Source organism: Nomascus leucogenys, chromosome 1a (genome assembly GCF_006542625.1).
Source record: "Nomascus leucogenys isolate Asia chromosome 1a, Asia_NLE_v1, whole genome shotgun sequence".
In the NCBI taxonomy this organism is placed as follows: domain Eukaryota; kingdom Metazoa; phylum Chordata; class Mammalia; order Primates; family Hylobatidae; genus Nomascus; species Nomascus leucogenys.
In genome coordinates, this window is record NC_044381.1 from 36,545,638 (window position 1) to 36,560,760 (window position 15,123).

A 15,123-nucleotide genomic window follows, 5' to 3' on the forward strand; every position below is an offset into this window, starting at 1 on the left:
CTTAATAGTCTACATGCAGATCCACCACAATAATCCATATTGCCATTCTTGCTCTATGATCATCCTGAAACTTGCAACTTTTTAGCTCACTTTGATCTACTCACAGTGATGCAAATTACTGTTCTAACTGCACCAACAAAGGCATTCTTTTAGTGAACCTACCATATTTAATAGCATCAATCAAGCATGTATATGGTAGGGAGATGCTGACAGTCTGAAAAGAGAATAGGAGCTATTACCAGTGTCCTCATCCTCTCATACAAAATCCAATGATGCTACTCTAGTAATTGCTATCAATTATACTTAATCATTTATTCTTTTTACCACCACTCTCCTTCCCCCATTTACAGAGAAGTCAGCAATACCCACAACATAGTAAGTGCTTAACCACTTCTCACTACCCTATCTACTTCCTCGTCAGAAGCCAGGCATCCTTTTTACTCTTTACATCCACTTACTTCTTCCTTCCTTCCACTTTTCTTTAGATATCTCTGCTATTCTTCCCTTTTCTGATAAGAAATGAGCACAACTGAAAACTTAATAGGTCAACTCTGACAAAAGCTGGGCTCTGGAGACATATGCCTGGGGTTGAATCCTGGTTCACCTCTGCCACTCAGAACTTCTGCGACCTTGTGCAAGTCACTTAACTTCTCTGTGCCTCAGTTTCCCATAAAGTGGAGCTAACAGTACCTACCTCATGAAGTTGTAGAGACTAGGGCTTGGAACATTATAAATGACCAGAAAGTAACCTCTGGGTAAAGGGAATGGGAAATGTCAGTGACCTTTGCTGTTTACTTTACTTGTATCTGTACTAAGTTTTTTACAACCATGTATTTATTCTGTATTAAAAAGAAACTAAACATAAAACCAACGAACCATTAAAATTTTAAAAAGGTCAACTGTCATCACCCACCCATGTAAACAGTATACTGCAATACAATTAAAATGTTCCCATTTAGCTTGAGAGATTTTCTATAATTCCATCCAAAATTATCCAAAAATGTTATACAAAATACACCAATATGCCAAAAGTGAAGTGAAGAAGAATTAGAGTTAGCCATATTGCCTCTCAGCTCACAGAGTGAAATCATTTCTTAAGGACATTTCTTTCAACTTGCAAAATTCCACCTGAACCACTGCAAGGCGTCATCAAAAAGTACCACAACTCAAATGCGGGTTAAAAAATGTTTTTGCTGGCTGGGCGTGGTGGCTCATGCCTGTAATCGCAACACTCCTGGGAGGTCAAGGCGGGCGGATCACCTAAGGTCAGGAGTTCAAGACCAGCCTGGTCAACACGGTGAAACCCCATCTCTACTAAAAATACAAATATAAGCCGGGCACGGTGGCGTGTGCCTGTAGTCCCAGCAACTTGGGAGGCTGAGGCAGGATAATTGCTTGAACCTGGGAGGCAGAAGTTGCAGTGAGCTGAGATTGTGCCACTGCACCCCAGCCTCGGTGACAAAGGAGACTCCATCTCAAAAAGAAAAAGAAAAAAAAAGTCACTGCTAGACTAAGCTTCATGATGACAGGATCATGTATATTCCGGTTACCACGATATCACTGTGTAAGAGCCTACGTAACTGCTGAATGAGGAAAAAAACGGTCACTTTGTCAGCAATATTGTACAGAGGTTTGTGTCACAATTGTGGGGGACTAAGATGAAAACTCGGACATAAAGGGGACCAACTTTCTGATCACAGAGTATTTTTTAAGAAATTACAGTGTGTGGATATATTATAAATCACTTTACAATCCTCCCTATTGAACATTTGTGCTCAATTTTCCCTACTATAAATAATGCCATATCTTTACTTAAAATGTCTTCTGTATTTAGGACTGTGTTTTCAGAATCCATTGCTAAGTGAAATAATACAAACATCTGAGTGTGTTATTAGTTAAGAGTTCTTTATTTAAAACGTCAACTTCTCTTTTAAATGAGTAGTTCATCTTAACTGCTGCAAAATTATTTTCTGATTTATTTGACTGTTACTTTTTGTAACCTCTCGATTATGCAAATTCTGGCTATTTGCATTTATCTTGTTCTTGAGCATATCTTCTACTGTTTTTACCCTAAGTGAGGAAAAAATAAATACCCCAGCAGAAACACTAACAAAGGACAGACAAGCTCTAAAAGACACAAATAGCCAACACTAAAAAAACTGTTCAAGGCCAGGTGCAGTGGCTAATGCCTACAATCCCAGTACTTTGGGAGGCAAAAGTGGGAGGACCATCTGAGCCCAGGAGTCCAAGAGTCACCTGGGCAACATAGGGAGACCCTGTGTCTACAAAAAAATAAATAATTAGCTGGGCATGGTGGTGCATGTCTGTGGTCCCAGCTACTTGAGAGGCTGATGCAGGAGGATCACTTGAGCCCAGGAGGTCCAGGTTGCGGTGAGCCATTATCATGCCACTATGCTCCAACTTGGGCGACAGACACCCAGTTTAAAAAAAAAAAAAAAGTTTGGCTGGGCACAGTGGCTCACGCCTATAATCCCAACACTTTGGGAGGCCGACGTGGGCAGATCACCTGAGGTCAGCAGTTTGAGACCAGCCTGGCCAACCTGGCGAAACCCAATCTCTACTAAAAATAAAAAAAAATGTGCCGAGCATGGTGGTGTGCACCTGTAGTCCCAGCTACTCGGGAGGATGAGGCAGGAGAATGCTTGAACCCGGGAGGCCGAGGGTTGCAGTGAGCCAAGATTGCGCCACTGCACTCCAGCCTGGGCAACAGCGCGAGACTCCATCTTAAAAAAAAAAAAAAAAAAAGGTTCAACTGTAAGTAGTAAAAGTGCATATTAAAAATGAGGTATCATTCTACTCTTGTTGGAGGGACAGCTCCTTCAAGAGAGATGGCTAGGATGGACACAGATGTAAGTGAGTTTGTTAAGTGAGAGTGAGAAGTTCAGGAAATGAATACCTGAGACCTTTAACTGCCTCTACCAGTAAGAGGCAATAGGATATACTGGGATAAATAGGGCAGAGAGTTGTTGGGCTAGGCAGAAAAGGCAAGTCCCTTGACTTTTCCAGGAAGGCTGAGAATGTAAAGAAACATGCTACCCCAAGAACAGAACGCCAGAAGCATATTAAGAAGATGAGTCACTGGGGAATAAGCACAGAGGAGAATGGGAATTACTGCATAAAGCAGAGACCACTGGAGGGCCCCACTTAGGGCTGTACCCAAGGATAGCAGGTCTAAATGTTCCATCAGCCAACTTCAAGGTTGTTGAAAGTTCTCAACAAGACCTTAATGAAAGGTATTCTGAGCTTGGATATTGTTTCAATGGCAGAAAAGTGGCATCTGAGGTGCAGAAAAAGTGTATTTACATGTGCAACACACATACACAGGTGCACTCACACTCAGTGATAACTGAGTACTTAGAATTTAGGGCTTATATACCTAATGTAGAAGAGGAAAGGATAGGAGGAGAAAAACCTTTTGGGAAGAACAGATTTCTTTAGGGAACACAAATGGTATTTTCAGAACAAAGGAGAGATCAAGTTTACAATGTCTGTCTACATAGGTATGAGTGGTCTTTGTTTTCTTAGGGCCAAATGACTACCCCGCCCAACCCCCACCAGAGGTTTACTCTTGGCATCTCTCCTGGGAACAGACTCACTCCAAAGGGAGAATTTATGTCAGCCCTCGTTTGTGACATGTATTTGCTTTTAGCCAGATAAACTCCAAGTAGGCTTCTCTCTGCATCTGTTGAATCTCAAATCTCTTCAGTTTAAAACAATCTTTATATCAACTCTGGGGTTCTCAGTGGATCTCCACAGAGGTAACTAAGCCTCATCTCTTTTCATTCCTTCCTGGGTATAGAGATCTGGACTGCCTTGCAAAGGAGATAACAGCTTTGGAAGAGTGCGGTTGAGACAGTGAGTGGAGGTGGGGTCAAGATGATCCCACAGCTTCCCAATCTAGATTCAGAATGAACCAGAGGTCCTAACCAAAGGAGAAAAGGCCCTAGTTTCTTCTTATATCTCAAATCCTCCCAGAGCTGCTATCTAACGAAGAAAGGTTAGGCAGGCACTTGTTCATCTGTGCTTAAATCTTAGGGATCTATTTGATCCAAGAGTTAACTGGCCGCCTGCTTGAAGATGGACAGTGTAACTTTTGGGGCCAAATTCACTCCTCTTCTTCCCTCATGCTCCAATTAAACCTGCCTTTTCTCAAACACAAATTTAAGGTAAACATTTAAAAATGAAAAATCCATGCTACCTCCTACTTAACTCATATTTGTTTTCTACAGTTACCAGCAAACAGTAGTTTCCTACTACTTTTTCATTGAAAAATTTGAACTATATTGCAGCCAAATACCTTTTCAGATCTGATTGGAGGATGTAACAATGACCTATAACACTATCTCTATGAAAAACAAAACACATTTTAAGTTCTAAATGGCAAAATGCCTATGAGGTCCTTCTTTATGATGAGTCTAGGTCATGGGAATATCCCTGGGGACTGGAGCTGGGGGCCACAGGAGATGGAAACATTTTTTTTCCTTTCATTCTCTTCAATTTGCTCATTTGCCACTCCCCTAGCTCCTATGAAAAAAGAACTTTACCTAACTGGTGGGGCGATGCTCTCCAATTATACCAGCTGTCTCTGCCATAAAAGAAGGAAAGGGTATGGAGGAATTAAAGATCTTTCTGAGTTGTCAATTCTTTTAATTAGAACAATACTGGTTATTATGGTAAGTGAAATAATCCCAAAATATAGAAAGTAATTCCTGCCATCCTTGCAATTTCCATCCTTCTGAGTTAACCAGTATTCAAATCTTCTACCCATTATTTTAAAATAATGTTTCTAAATTAATAGAACTTTTTATTATTTTATTTTTATTTTTGAGATGGAGTCTCACTCTTTTGCCTATGCTGGAGTGAAGTGGTGTTATCTTGGCTCACTGCAACCTCTGCCCCCGGGGTTCAAGCAATTCTCCTGCCTCAGCCTCCAGAGTAACTGGGATGATAGGCGCCTGCCACCACACCTGGCTAATTTTTGTATTTTTAGTAGAGATGGGGTTTCGCCATGTTGCCCAGTCTGGTCTTGAATCCCTGACCTCAAGTGACCCACCCTTCTCCGCCTCCCGAAGTGCTAGGATTATAGGCATGAGCCACTGTGCCCGGCCTAGAACGGATCTATATTAGTGGTTCTCCAATGTGTTTAGGTAGCACGACTGTTAGCATTAAGGAAGGAAACACCAATATCCTACTGGTGGGTATTTAAAGATGGGAACCATTCTGAAAAGCAATTTGGCAGAGGTGAAAAAAAAATCACATTATAAGATGCTCATCTCAGCAGTATTTAAAACAGCCAAAATCCCTGTGAACAACCTGAGAGGGATGTTTAAATTATGATCTATGCAGACATTAATAATGAGTCTATAAAATAAGGACACACACAAAGATGTTGACTGTATTTTTTTCTAAAAAAAAAGCAACAAGCTAGCTAGCATTTGGATTATTTGCATGAACCAAGTTTAGAAAAAATTTAAACATTCTGGTAGACTATACACTAAAGTGTCTAGATGGTAGGTTAGGCGTGTATGACGTCTATCTTCTTTTTGCTTATCTATACCTACAATTTTTTTGGCCTATCTAAATCTAATTTTCTTAAACGAAGATGCATTACTTATACAAGGAAAAAACCCCCAATTAGTTGCTACGCAACCAATTAGAATATCCAATTGAGCTCAAAATTACATCACAGTAGACACAACAAAAGAGGTCAAAAGCTGGGTAGGGGGTGCAGATCAAAAAAAGATGGAAGTTAAAGACAATCTACATTTTTTCTCAGTAAATTGGGACTACGTAAAGACTGCTTTTATTTTGGTATATGAAATGTCACAGTCCAGCATGTAGCACACCAGCATCTCGCAGGGGCATAGACTGCAAGCCACAGTAAGGAACTGCTTGGCTTTCTAACTTTGAATGAAAAACTCAGAGCTGATAGGAAGGCTGACTGTCTCCAAATGCATGGTTAATGAGGTGCTTCTAACAGAGCGACATGTTCAGTTTACTGGAAGGATAAGAATCTCACATAAAGAACAGGTATTCTTTTCCAATTTTGGAATACAACTAAATGTGGTTTATATCTAGCTACTGCATGTCAGTGTCTTCTCATCTTACTGACAAGACCTCCAATTTCCATGGTGTATATATGGTGTATTCTAGCACTGTTCAATTTACTCTCAGTGAACTGCCAATATTTTATATAAAATATTTCCTTGTCATACAAACTATCTCCTATCCTTGTCTATAAAATGTTTTTAAATGGTAACCACCATTCTTCATGAAGATTACTTTAAAATGCCAACTTAGGCCATTTTGTTCCACTATGAGAATACACCCTGCCATAAGAGCTGTTTTGGACTTAGAAAAAAATAAATAAAATCTCGTATTTCTTTACAATCCCTCGCCCCCATCCCTTAGGGAAATGGGCATACTTGTGTTTATAAGGAATAGGGATACAGTAACAGGTGAACTGAAGAAGACCCTAGTAACACTTTTGTGTTTACCTTCTTGTCTTCCTTGGTCAGAACACACAAGAGCCCAACTGAACAGAAGTGTTACTAGGGTCTTCTTCAAACCCCAGTAATAAAAAAAAAACAGTCATATACACAATAAAAGCCCACCTGGTCTTAAACGTAAGAACACATTTACAATTAAACCCCTATTCGCCCTCTTCAAACACCCTTAAATCTCACTTGACTTTAAAATCATTAAGGTCAACCATGGGACACTGCTGTATCTCAGGGCATCCTGTTCATACTACAACAGTATACCTTCAACAGGGGAAACGATTCTTCATGTTACCCCACATGACAAGTCTGCAGGATCCCAGAGGCCAAGCCTACTGTGTAACAGCTGACAATGCCATCAATTTCTGTGGTGTTTATGGCATGTTCCAGCACATCACACATAAGGTATATCATGTGACTAGCTGAATATGATTTTATGGGAGTAATCTCCAAGTTTTTCATTTGCCTTAAAGATGACGCCTCTGTGCGAAAACACTTCAAACTCTCTTTTAGAATTTCCTTCAAAATCTACAGCATTTTTTCCTGAAAAATCCTTCAGTTTTAGGTCAAAGTTTTATTCGCCCAACTGGGTACCTAACTCCCACTGGTCTCAATCTCCCTAAGGGAACCTTCCTCTACCTCCACAATCTCAACTGGCTCCCGCAACACTCTCTCAAGGTCTCATAAACTCTCCCAAGTGCAAAAAGCACCACACCACCTCAATGGTTTCTCAGGCTTCAAATGTTTACTTAATAAACCAGTGGATTCTGCAGGCCAGTGCTGCCCAACGCAGCACCCACGAGCCACTTGTCACGTTTGAGCACTTGAAATGTGGATAGTATTACAGAGAAAATGTTTTAATTTAACTGAATAAAATGGCTCTGGCCTGACTGGCAAGAAGGTTAAGCTGATTACTTGAAAACTGAACTCGCGGCCGGGCGCGGTGGCTCACGCCTGTAATCTCAGCACTTTGGGAGGCCGAGGCGGGTGGATCACCTGAGGTCAGGAGTTGGAGACCAGCCTGAACAACAGGGAGAAACCCCGTCTCTACTAAAAATACAAAATTAGCCGAGCATGGTGGCGCATGCCTCTAATCCCAGCTACGCTGGGGGTTGAGGCAGGAGAATCGCTTGAACCCGGGAAGCGGAGGCTGAGGTGAGCCGAGATAGCGCCATTGCACTCCAGCCTGAGCAAGAGAGAGACTCAGACTCAAAAAAAAAGAAAAAAAGAAAAATGAACACCTGTAGATATACATGTGTTTTTAAAGCAATATTACTTCATATATGAAAACATCACCTAAGGGGAACAGCAGGCCAACTGTGTTTCCCAGAGGGAACACTACTCTCGAGAATTTTAAAAGACCCTTAGTTTGAGCATATCCTAAAGAATTCAAATTCTAGATTTTAACGCATTTCTGAAGACCCACATGTGTACTTCTCTTGTGGGCACTTTGGCTAATTTTAGCTACTCCATATTCTACGGATTTGCAATTACGCCGCAATGGAAAAGTCTGGAATAAACACCTTCTCAAGGCAAGAAAGCCTCTCAAGTTCTGTGGCGCGAGCTGGGCACCCAGGCGATAGGCTAGCACGTGGCGGGCACAAAATGTCTGACGCATGGTCGGAAGAACGTACGCCCGCGACCCTCCATCTCGGAACCCTCGGAGCGGCCCTCCCTCGCGGGCCCTCCGGAAGGGACAGCGCCCTGCGGTGGAGCCCGGCCCATCCCGCGTTAGTGGTGACCTCAAAGACTAGAGAGTAAGGATTTAAAACGTCCAGCAAACCAGGTAAACCCTGGTCGACGAATTCCCACAAGTTCGCGACTTGTTAACCACAGCCACCTGAGGGCACGAAACCCGGCCGCTCGCTTAGCCCAGAGCGGGTCGGGAAACCCCGCGCAGCTGCCCTCGGCGGGAAAGCCACTGGCCCGCTGGGGCACCGGCCGTGGCGCTAACTGGCCCCGCGCTGGTCCGCGGCGTGGGGGCTCGCGACGGCGGGCAGCCGCGCTAAACCCAGGAGATGAATGGGGCAATTCCCACAGGTCGGACCCACGCCCACGCAGCCGCGCCGCAAGAGGACCGCCCTCAGGCCCCTGCAGCCCGCAAGGCGCGCAGCCGACCACACCAGGCCGCTCTCAAGCACGTGGGAGGCCAGAGGCCGCCCGGCCCACGAGCCGAGCCGAGGCCCGCCCAAAATCCCGCGCGCCGAGCTGAGGCCCGCCCGAAACCCCGCGCGCCCGGCGCGGGGCGGGGGCGGCCGCCTGCCGTTGCCCTTTTAAGAAGGGGGAGGGGGGGGTCGGCAGCGCGCCCGCGACGGGATGAGGCGGCGGCGGCGGCCACGGCGCGCGGCTCCCGCCAGTGCGAGCCAAGCCCCGGCGGGGCGGGGGGAAACAGATCGAGGGTTCGGCGCGGGAACAGGCGGCCGACAGCCAGCACCGAGGGCGGGCTGCGGGCAAGGCCAAGCTCGTGGGCCGGCTCACCAGGCGGAGGGAGACGGGCACCCGCCAACATGGCGCTGCGGCGGCCTGTGGCGCGCTCCGGCTGGTGTGAGGAGCCGCCGCCCGCCCACACGGAGGGGCCAGCCTCCCGGGGCAAGGGCAGGGGCCCCGGGCTCCGCCGCCGCGGCGCAGGGGGAAGGGCGAAGAGGTCGCCACAACGGTTGGCCCTGGTCGACCCAGGCTGCCCCTGGGAGACCGGAGTGGGCAAGGCCGAGGACGAAGAGGGAGCGAGGGAACGGGGGAGAAAGTTTTATTTTTAGGCTTGAAAAATGGCGGGAACCGCGTCCGTTTTTCAAACTTGGCCTCGGGAGGAGCGGCGGTTGCGCCACCTCCGCCGCCCTGGCCCGCCCCTCCCCCGCTCCGCTCGCCAGGCCGCGCCCGCCCAGGTCCCCAGGCCCCTGAGGGGGCTTCTCGCTCCCTTCAAAGAAAAAAAGCCCCCTCCTCGCCCCACGGCCGCTGCCCTCGGCCGGGCCGGTGCCCACTGCGAGCTCCGGCCACAGAAGCCCCCGTCCCGCCCCACCCGCGCCCCTTCCCCGGCCGGCCCGGGGCGCGCGGAGCCCGGCCTGGCCCAGGCAGGGATGCCCGCGCAGCTCCTCGGCAGGCCCGGCCTCCGCCCGGCCGTGCATCCCGGGAGGCTGCAAACATGGCTCCCAGCGTTACACAACCCCCGCCTCCCTCCCTCGCCGCCAGCCACTTGCACACGCGCTCCCTCCGGGGAAAGACCCCGGCGGGCGAAGCGCTCAAAGTTTGCTTTCCCCCACACCGCTGCCTTCCCCCGGCCGCCCCAGGGGCCCGCGGGCGGCAAAGAGTTAATCCTCGTGCGCTCGCTCCCCCCTCCGCGCCCGCCCGCCTTCCCCGTCCGAGCCCACGAGCTGCGCTCTTCCCCACGCCGGGGCCGGCGAACCCTCGGCCTGGGCCCCGCAGGTGGCCACCATTACATGCAAGTCATCGGGGGAGAGGACGCCCCGAGGGGGCTCTGCTTACAGCTGCCGGGGTCCGGTTCCTCAGCTCCAGGTGGATCCTCCTCTTCATGTCCATGTTCCCCTCTTCCCCCCTCTTCAAACTTAACTTTCCGCGGCGGGGGCGGAGGGGGGAGAGGCCTCCCGGCCTGCGCAGCGACGGCCGTCGGAAGGGTTTGCTCGCGGCAGAGGCCGGCGGCGCGGTCCTGGGTGGCGGGCGGCGTGCGGGCAGGCGAGCGGAGCCCCCGGAGCCAAGTTACTCACGGGAGCGGAGAGAAACCATGGAGGGAAAAGGGGGCTGGAGCGCAGCGCTGGGCTCACTACCGCCGCCCCCGGCCGCGGCCTGCACTGCGCTTAAACCGGCGACGCGGCGCGGCAGCTGCTCGGCTCCACTCGGCCCCGCGCGGCGCTGATCGGCTCGGCGGCCGCGGCTGCACCAAGTACGGGGCGGGGAGACGCGCGGCGGGCGGGGCGGAGGCTGGGGAAAGGCGCAGCCCGAATAGAGGAGCGACTTCCTCCCTCTCCGATTGCACGTGGGGCGGCTGATGTAAGACCTTTCTCGTGGTGGGGGGGGCTTCCCCGCCCTCCGACCCCCGCCGCGCTGAGACTCCTTCACTCCCCGCTCCCGGCCCCACCTCGTCGCGCCCGGAGCTGGGCTTGCAGCCCGGGCTGGGAGGTTCGCGGGAAGGGCTGGTGGGAAGCTTTGCAGTCCGGCTTCGGGGGTCCCTAAAGCCCAGTCCATCCGGGGAGGCTCACGGGGGCGGCCCGACGCCCGCGGAGGCGCAAGATGTGAAGAAGCCGGGGACAGAGAGGCTTTGACGTTCAACTTTTGCCTGCCACACAGTCTGGGGCCAACAGGCCGATCCCCGCTGCCTCCTTTGGCAGAGTGGCGTCCGTAGTGCTGCCGAGGATTCCCCCCCGCCGTCGGGACGGAATAGCGGCCGGCCGGCCCTGGCAGGGCAGCTGGGGTCGCTTGCTAAGCCACAGAGCAGCCGAGCATCCCCACCCTGTTCAGGAGAGTCTCCCTCGGTTTTCTAACATTTTAATAGGAGCTAGAGAAGGAAACGATTAGCATTTCTAATAGGGCCTCAGGGTTTCCCCGCAGACTTTTTTTTTTTTTTTTATCTCATTTATTCCTTAGGGCACCCCTGTGAGGTGTGTAAATTCTTGGTGGTCTAAGTTTCGCTGAAACCTGGCAGGCAGCCTTTGTCATGGTCTGGCTCAAAGGGTCCCAGGGGTTAGAGCACCAGATCAGGATGAGTGTTGTGCTTTGCAGAACACCAGGGAATGACGTTATATTCAGCGTAAAATAAGTAAATACATAATGTGTCAAATACAATCTAAGAAGATCGTACTGACAAGAAGCACCAAAAACTAAGGACAATTTGTTAAAGAAAAACTTGAAATTCTATACATTAACAAAGTTTTATGGAAGTTAAAAAAGTGCCCCCTTTCCTATTTTACCTAAGTTTTAGTGGCAAACAACCCAAACTTAGTTGTAAGTCAATTATATATCAGCTTTTAAAATGAGTGAGTTAACATTTGAAGATGAAAGTTTTAGAAGGAATATGGGAAAAGAAAAACTTTCTAGTACGTAGTTCCCTGACTCCTTTTGTAGCCTCAGCAGACGTCTTTATGACAAGGGAAAATGGAGGACAGATGTTCTCAGGAGGTTACAAAATGTCTGTAACTAAGGTTATGAGAACCACAGGGCTATGCAATGAGGGCTTTTACAAAAAAAAAAAAATAGGTTTCATGAGCCAACAAGCGATTATTGAGGATCTGCTTTAAGGGGCTTGATATTATTACTCTAATTCTCAGACAACTTTCTGAAGTAGGTGATAATTTAATCATTTTACAGATGAGGAGCTCAGGAATCTTAAGCTGCACGTCCAGCAAGAAGCAGAGCTAGGATTTAGACCCAGATAGGTCTGACTCCACAGCCCACCATCTTCTGCTACATCATCAGTCTGGCTAGAGTAGAGTCATAGCATGGTGGGGGCTACTTTGGTGCTGTAGGTTGGGAACAGTTGCAGAGGGCTTATCATACCAAACAGCATGCAAGTGTCCTCTTGCAGGAAAAGGGGGGATGGTGCTGAAGGAGTCTTAAACGTGGTAGCTCTGTGCTAGAGAGTGGTAGTCTGATGGCTCCCGGAGGAGATGGTATTAATCCTTAGCATCAGGACAAATCTTGAGACTCTGTCCTCTCTTTATGGCCAACTGGAGGGTATAAAGGACTCTTTCCCTAGGGTACATAGCTCACAGGATAGATGTGTGTTTTATAGTATTAAGCTACAAAATAATAAACACAGCAACAATGTGCTGCAAATAGAAGGCAAAAGAGCCAAAGGAGGAGAGACTACAGACACCGCACTGTCCGTTCTTACGCAGCCGGTGCTGGCACGCACCTCTGTGAACAAAGAGCATGTGTTCCAGTGACATGCTTCTTTGTCAGGGGCTTCACTGCCAGAGACATAAATAACACAGGCAGAGCAGGGTGTGTCTCATTGCCCTGCCAACATCTTCTACGGGACTGTCAGTCTACAGGCCTGAAGGGGCTGTTGTCACAGCGCCTGGGTTTTGAATATTGCTGCACTTAACATCATTCTCTGTATGCATCTGTGTGTGAGAAAGATGTAGAATATTCAATTGTATCTAATCTGCAAGTATTATCATGTCCATGGATTTATGAATTTCAACAAGGGCTGAAAGGGAATAAGGAAATGTAAAAACAGTTTGTTAGACCAAACTAAGAATGAATTTATTTTTACTTCCATTGATGTTAACGTTTGACCAATAAGTAATACAAATATCAAATAATGCCAGGTTTTGGCACCCCTTGAGCCTTAAAACTGCCTGTTAATCAGAATGGCTGTGTATTCCAAAAAGCTCTAAAATGTCTGAGCAGAACACTCTGAGCCAGTTTGTAACTCCTTGGACCTGTGCCCCACCCCCCTGCCTCAGCAACAGCATGTTACTTGTCATGTCATCAGATGACTTGAGCCTTCCCCACAAACTTTGTGGCTGTGGACAGACTTTAATAAATCTGAAGATGAGAGGAAACAGCCCTACTAGGTCATTGATTTAACTAGCTCTGAACCCAGCTTAACAGAATGGGCACATTTTAGTAACGACAGTATATGAAGCTGATATATAATATAAGGTGAGGAAATGATTACTCTTTAAGTACTTCCATTCTTCCCGTCCTCTTCCATACACATGTGCATACACTGGTAAGAACATATCTCTTCCCCACCCCGGACTTTCCACAACTTAGTGTGTGTACTTCTGTTATCGCAGTTCGGCAACAAATGGTAGTTATTGAAGGATCTAACTTCTCAATTAGAACTCAGACAACTATTTCTGGATGATAGGAATGGAGAGGAGGACCTTGGGTCCATCTTTAGAACATAGCAGATGCTTTGCAAATGTATGTTATGTTGAAAATAATGTCACATGTACTAAAAAATACCATCTAGGCAGCTGAGGTTATTGAGACAAGGGGAGAGGGAGAGGCAAATAGGTGAAAATGGGTTAAGGGAGGAGATCCTCTTAGTCTCCACATGGTAAAAACAGAGGAGGGGAATGTGTCAGGTGTACAGGAAGCTCTAGGCCCAGTAATGGGCCCCTGCCCAGGTTCCTTTCTGCTATCCAAACCAGCTAGAGGTGCTAGGCCTTCCTGGTGCAGCAAGGAAGAGCTATGACTACAAGAGTCAGGTCCAATATTTGTTAAGCACCATCCTTATGCCAAGTGCTGTGCATGGGACTTTTGTGTACCCTGCTTCTCAGTTAATCCTAGCAACAGCTCCCCGGGACAGGATGATAATCCACCCTTTTTAGTGTTTAGGAAACAGACTCAGCAAAGCCAAGTAGGTTTGCTGAAATTCACATAACTACTAAGAAGCTAGATTTCTCTGTCATTAAGGGCTCACTGTAATTCATTCTCATTACTTTGATCGACTAGTCCTCACAACTGCTTCTGAAAAAAAAATTTTTTTTCCTGTTTTAAAAAGGTTTACTTGCTCATTGTGCAGAGAAAATTAAAAAATAGAAAATAAATTTAAAAGTTCCTGCCATTGAGATATAACCACCATTAAGTTGTATATCCTTGCAATTTTTTTCTATACATACTGTTTTTAAGTGTTGGGATCAGATTGAAGATTTTTTTTTTTATAAACTTGCTTTTTCCACCTATCATTATGATAAATCTGTATTAATATAACTTTCTTCAGTGGTTTTCCCTTTTAGGAGAAGGACTTCAGTGAAACGAGAATCCCACTCCGCCACTTACTGGCTGTGTGCTTTAGGGCAAAACATATAGCCTCTCTGGGCCTCAGGCTGCTCATCTCAGAACTATTGAGGGTTGGAAATAATTACATTAGAGAAGCTGAGTGCCTGTCACTTTTCTCTGCGCCCCAGCTGCAGTCACTGCAAGCCTGAGTCCCTTCCTTACCCAAGCAGCATCCCAGAGCCTGCTGGCTTCTTCCAAGGCTGGGAACATTCTGCTGTTTCCATCTCTGCTGCATGTGCTACCCCTTTGGCTGTGGGGGAAATATGTTTTTCAATCTCAAATAGTCAGGCTCATTTTCTGCTTCACACAGTCCTTGGTCTCTCTTGAGGAACTTGGAACATGCTTCTGAGCTACACTGGAAAATATCGAAGTGCCCTTCTCCATAATTAGCCAGCATCCCTGCCATCTGGACCCTCTCATACCTCACAGGGATTTCCTTGTCCACATGGAACTGAGACTGATCCAAGAGTCCAGCTCCTGCTGACTGAACTCTGCCATCTGTTCCCCAGCTTGCCTTACCTGCTCCTGTCCAACCAGGCACCCCACCGTGGGCCTGTGCTTTAGTCGTCTTTCACTCTAGACCCTGGCACTACTGAGGTGGCTTGTGTGGTCCCAAATTTGCTAGTCTCTTATTTTGATAAAGGCTGCAAGTACCAAATATCCTTATCCTTGAAAATAAGGGCATCTAGGCCCCTGGCTTCTTTTTATGTTTATTTATGCATGTACTATAGAAAACTTGGAAACTATACTTACAAAGAAGAAAATAAGAATTTCCATCCAAGGCTTTTTTAAAGGGCCAAGCACTGTTCATATTTTGTTGTCTATTCCTCCAGTCTTTTCTCTACACACATGGCAT

General features: G+C 47.3%; 1 protein-coding gene across 1 annotated transcript in view; it reads right to left on the minus strand.

Moving 5' to 3' along the window:
* The window catches only part of ANP32B (acidic nuclear phosphoprotein 32 family member B), a 32,389-nt gene extending 21,975 nt beyond the window's left edge, over positions 1-10,414 (minus strand). Inside the window, exon 1 of the mRNA XM_003260544.3 lies at positions 10,002-10,414. Coding sequence (XP_003260592.1) covers positions 10,002-10,055 — 54 coding nt within the window. The 5' untranslated portion in view covers positions 10,056-10,414. The remainder of the gene's footprint in view (positions 1-10,001) is intronic.
* Positions 10,415-15,123: the final 4,709 nt, after the last annotated feature.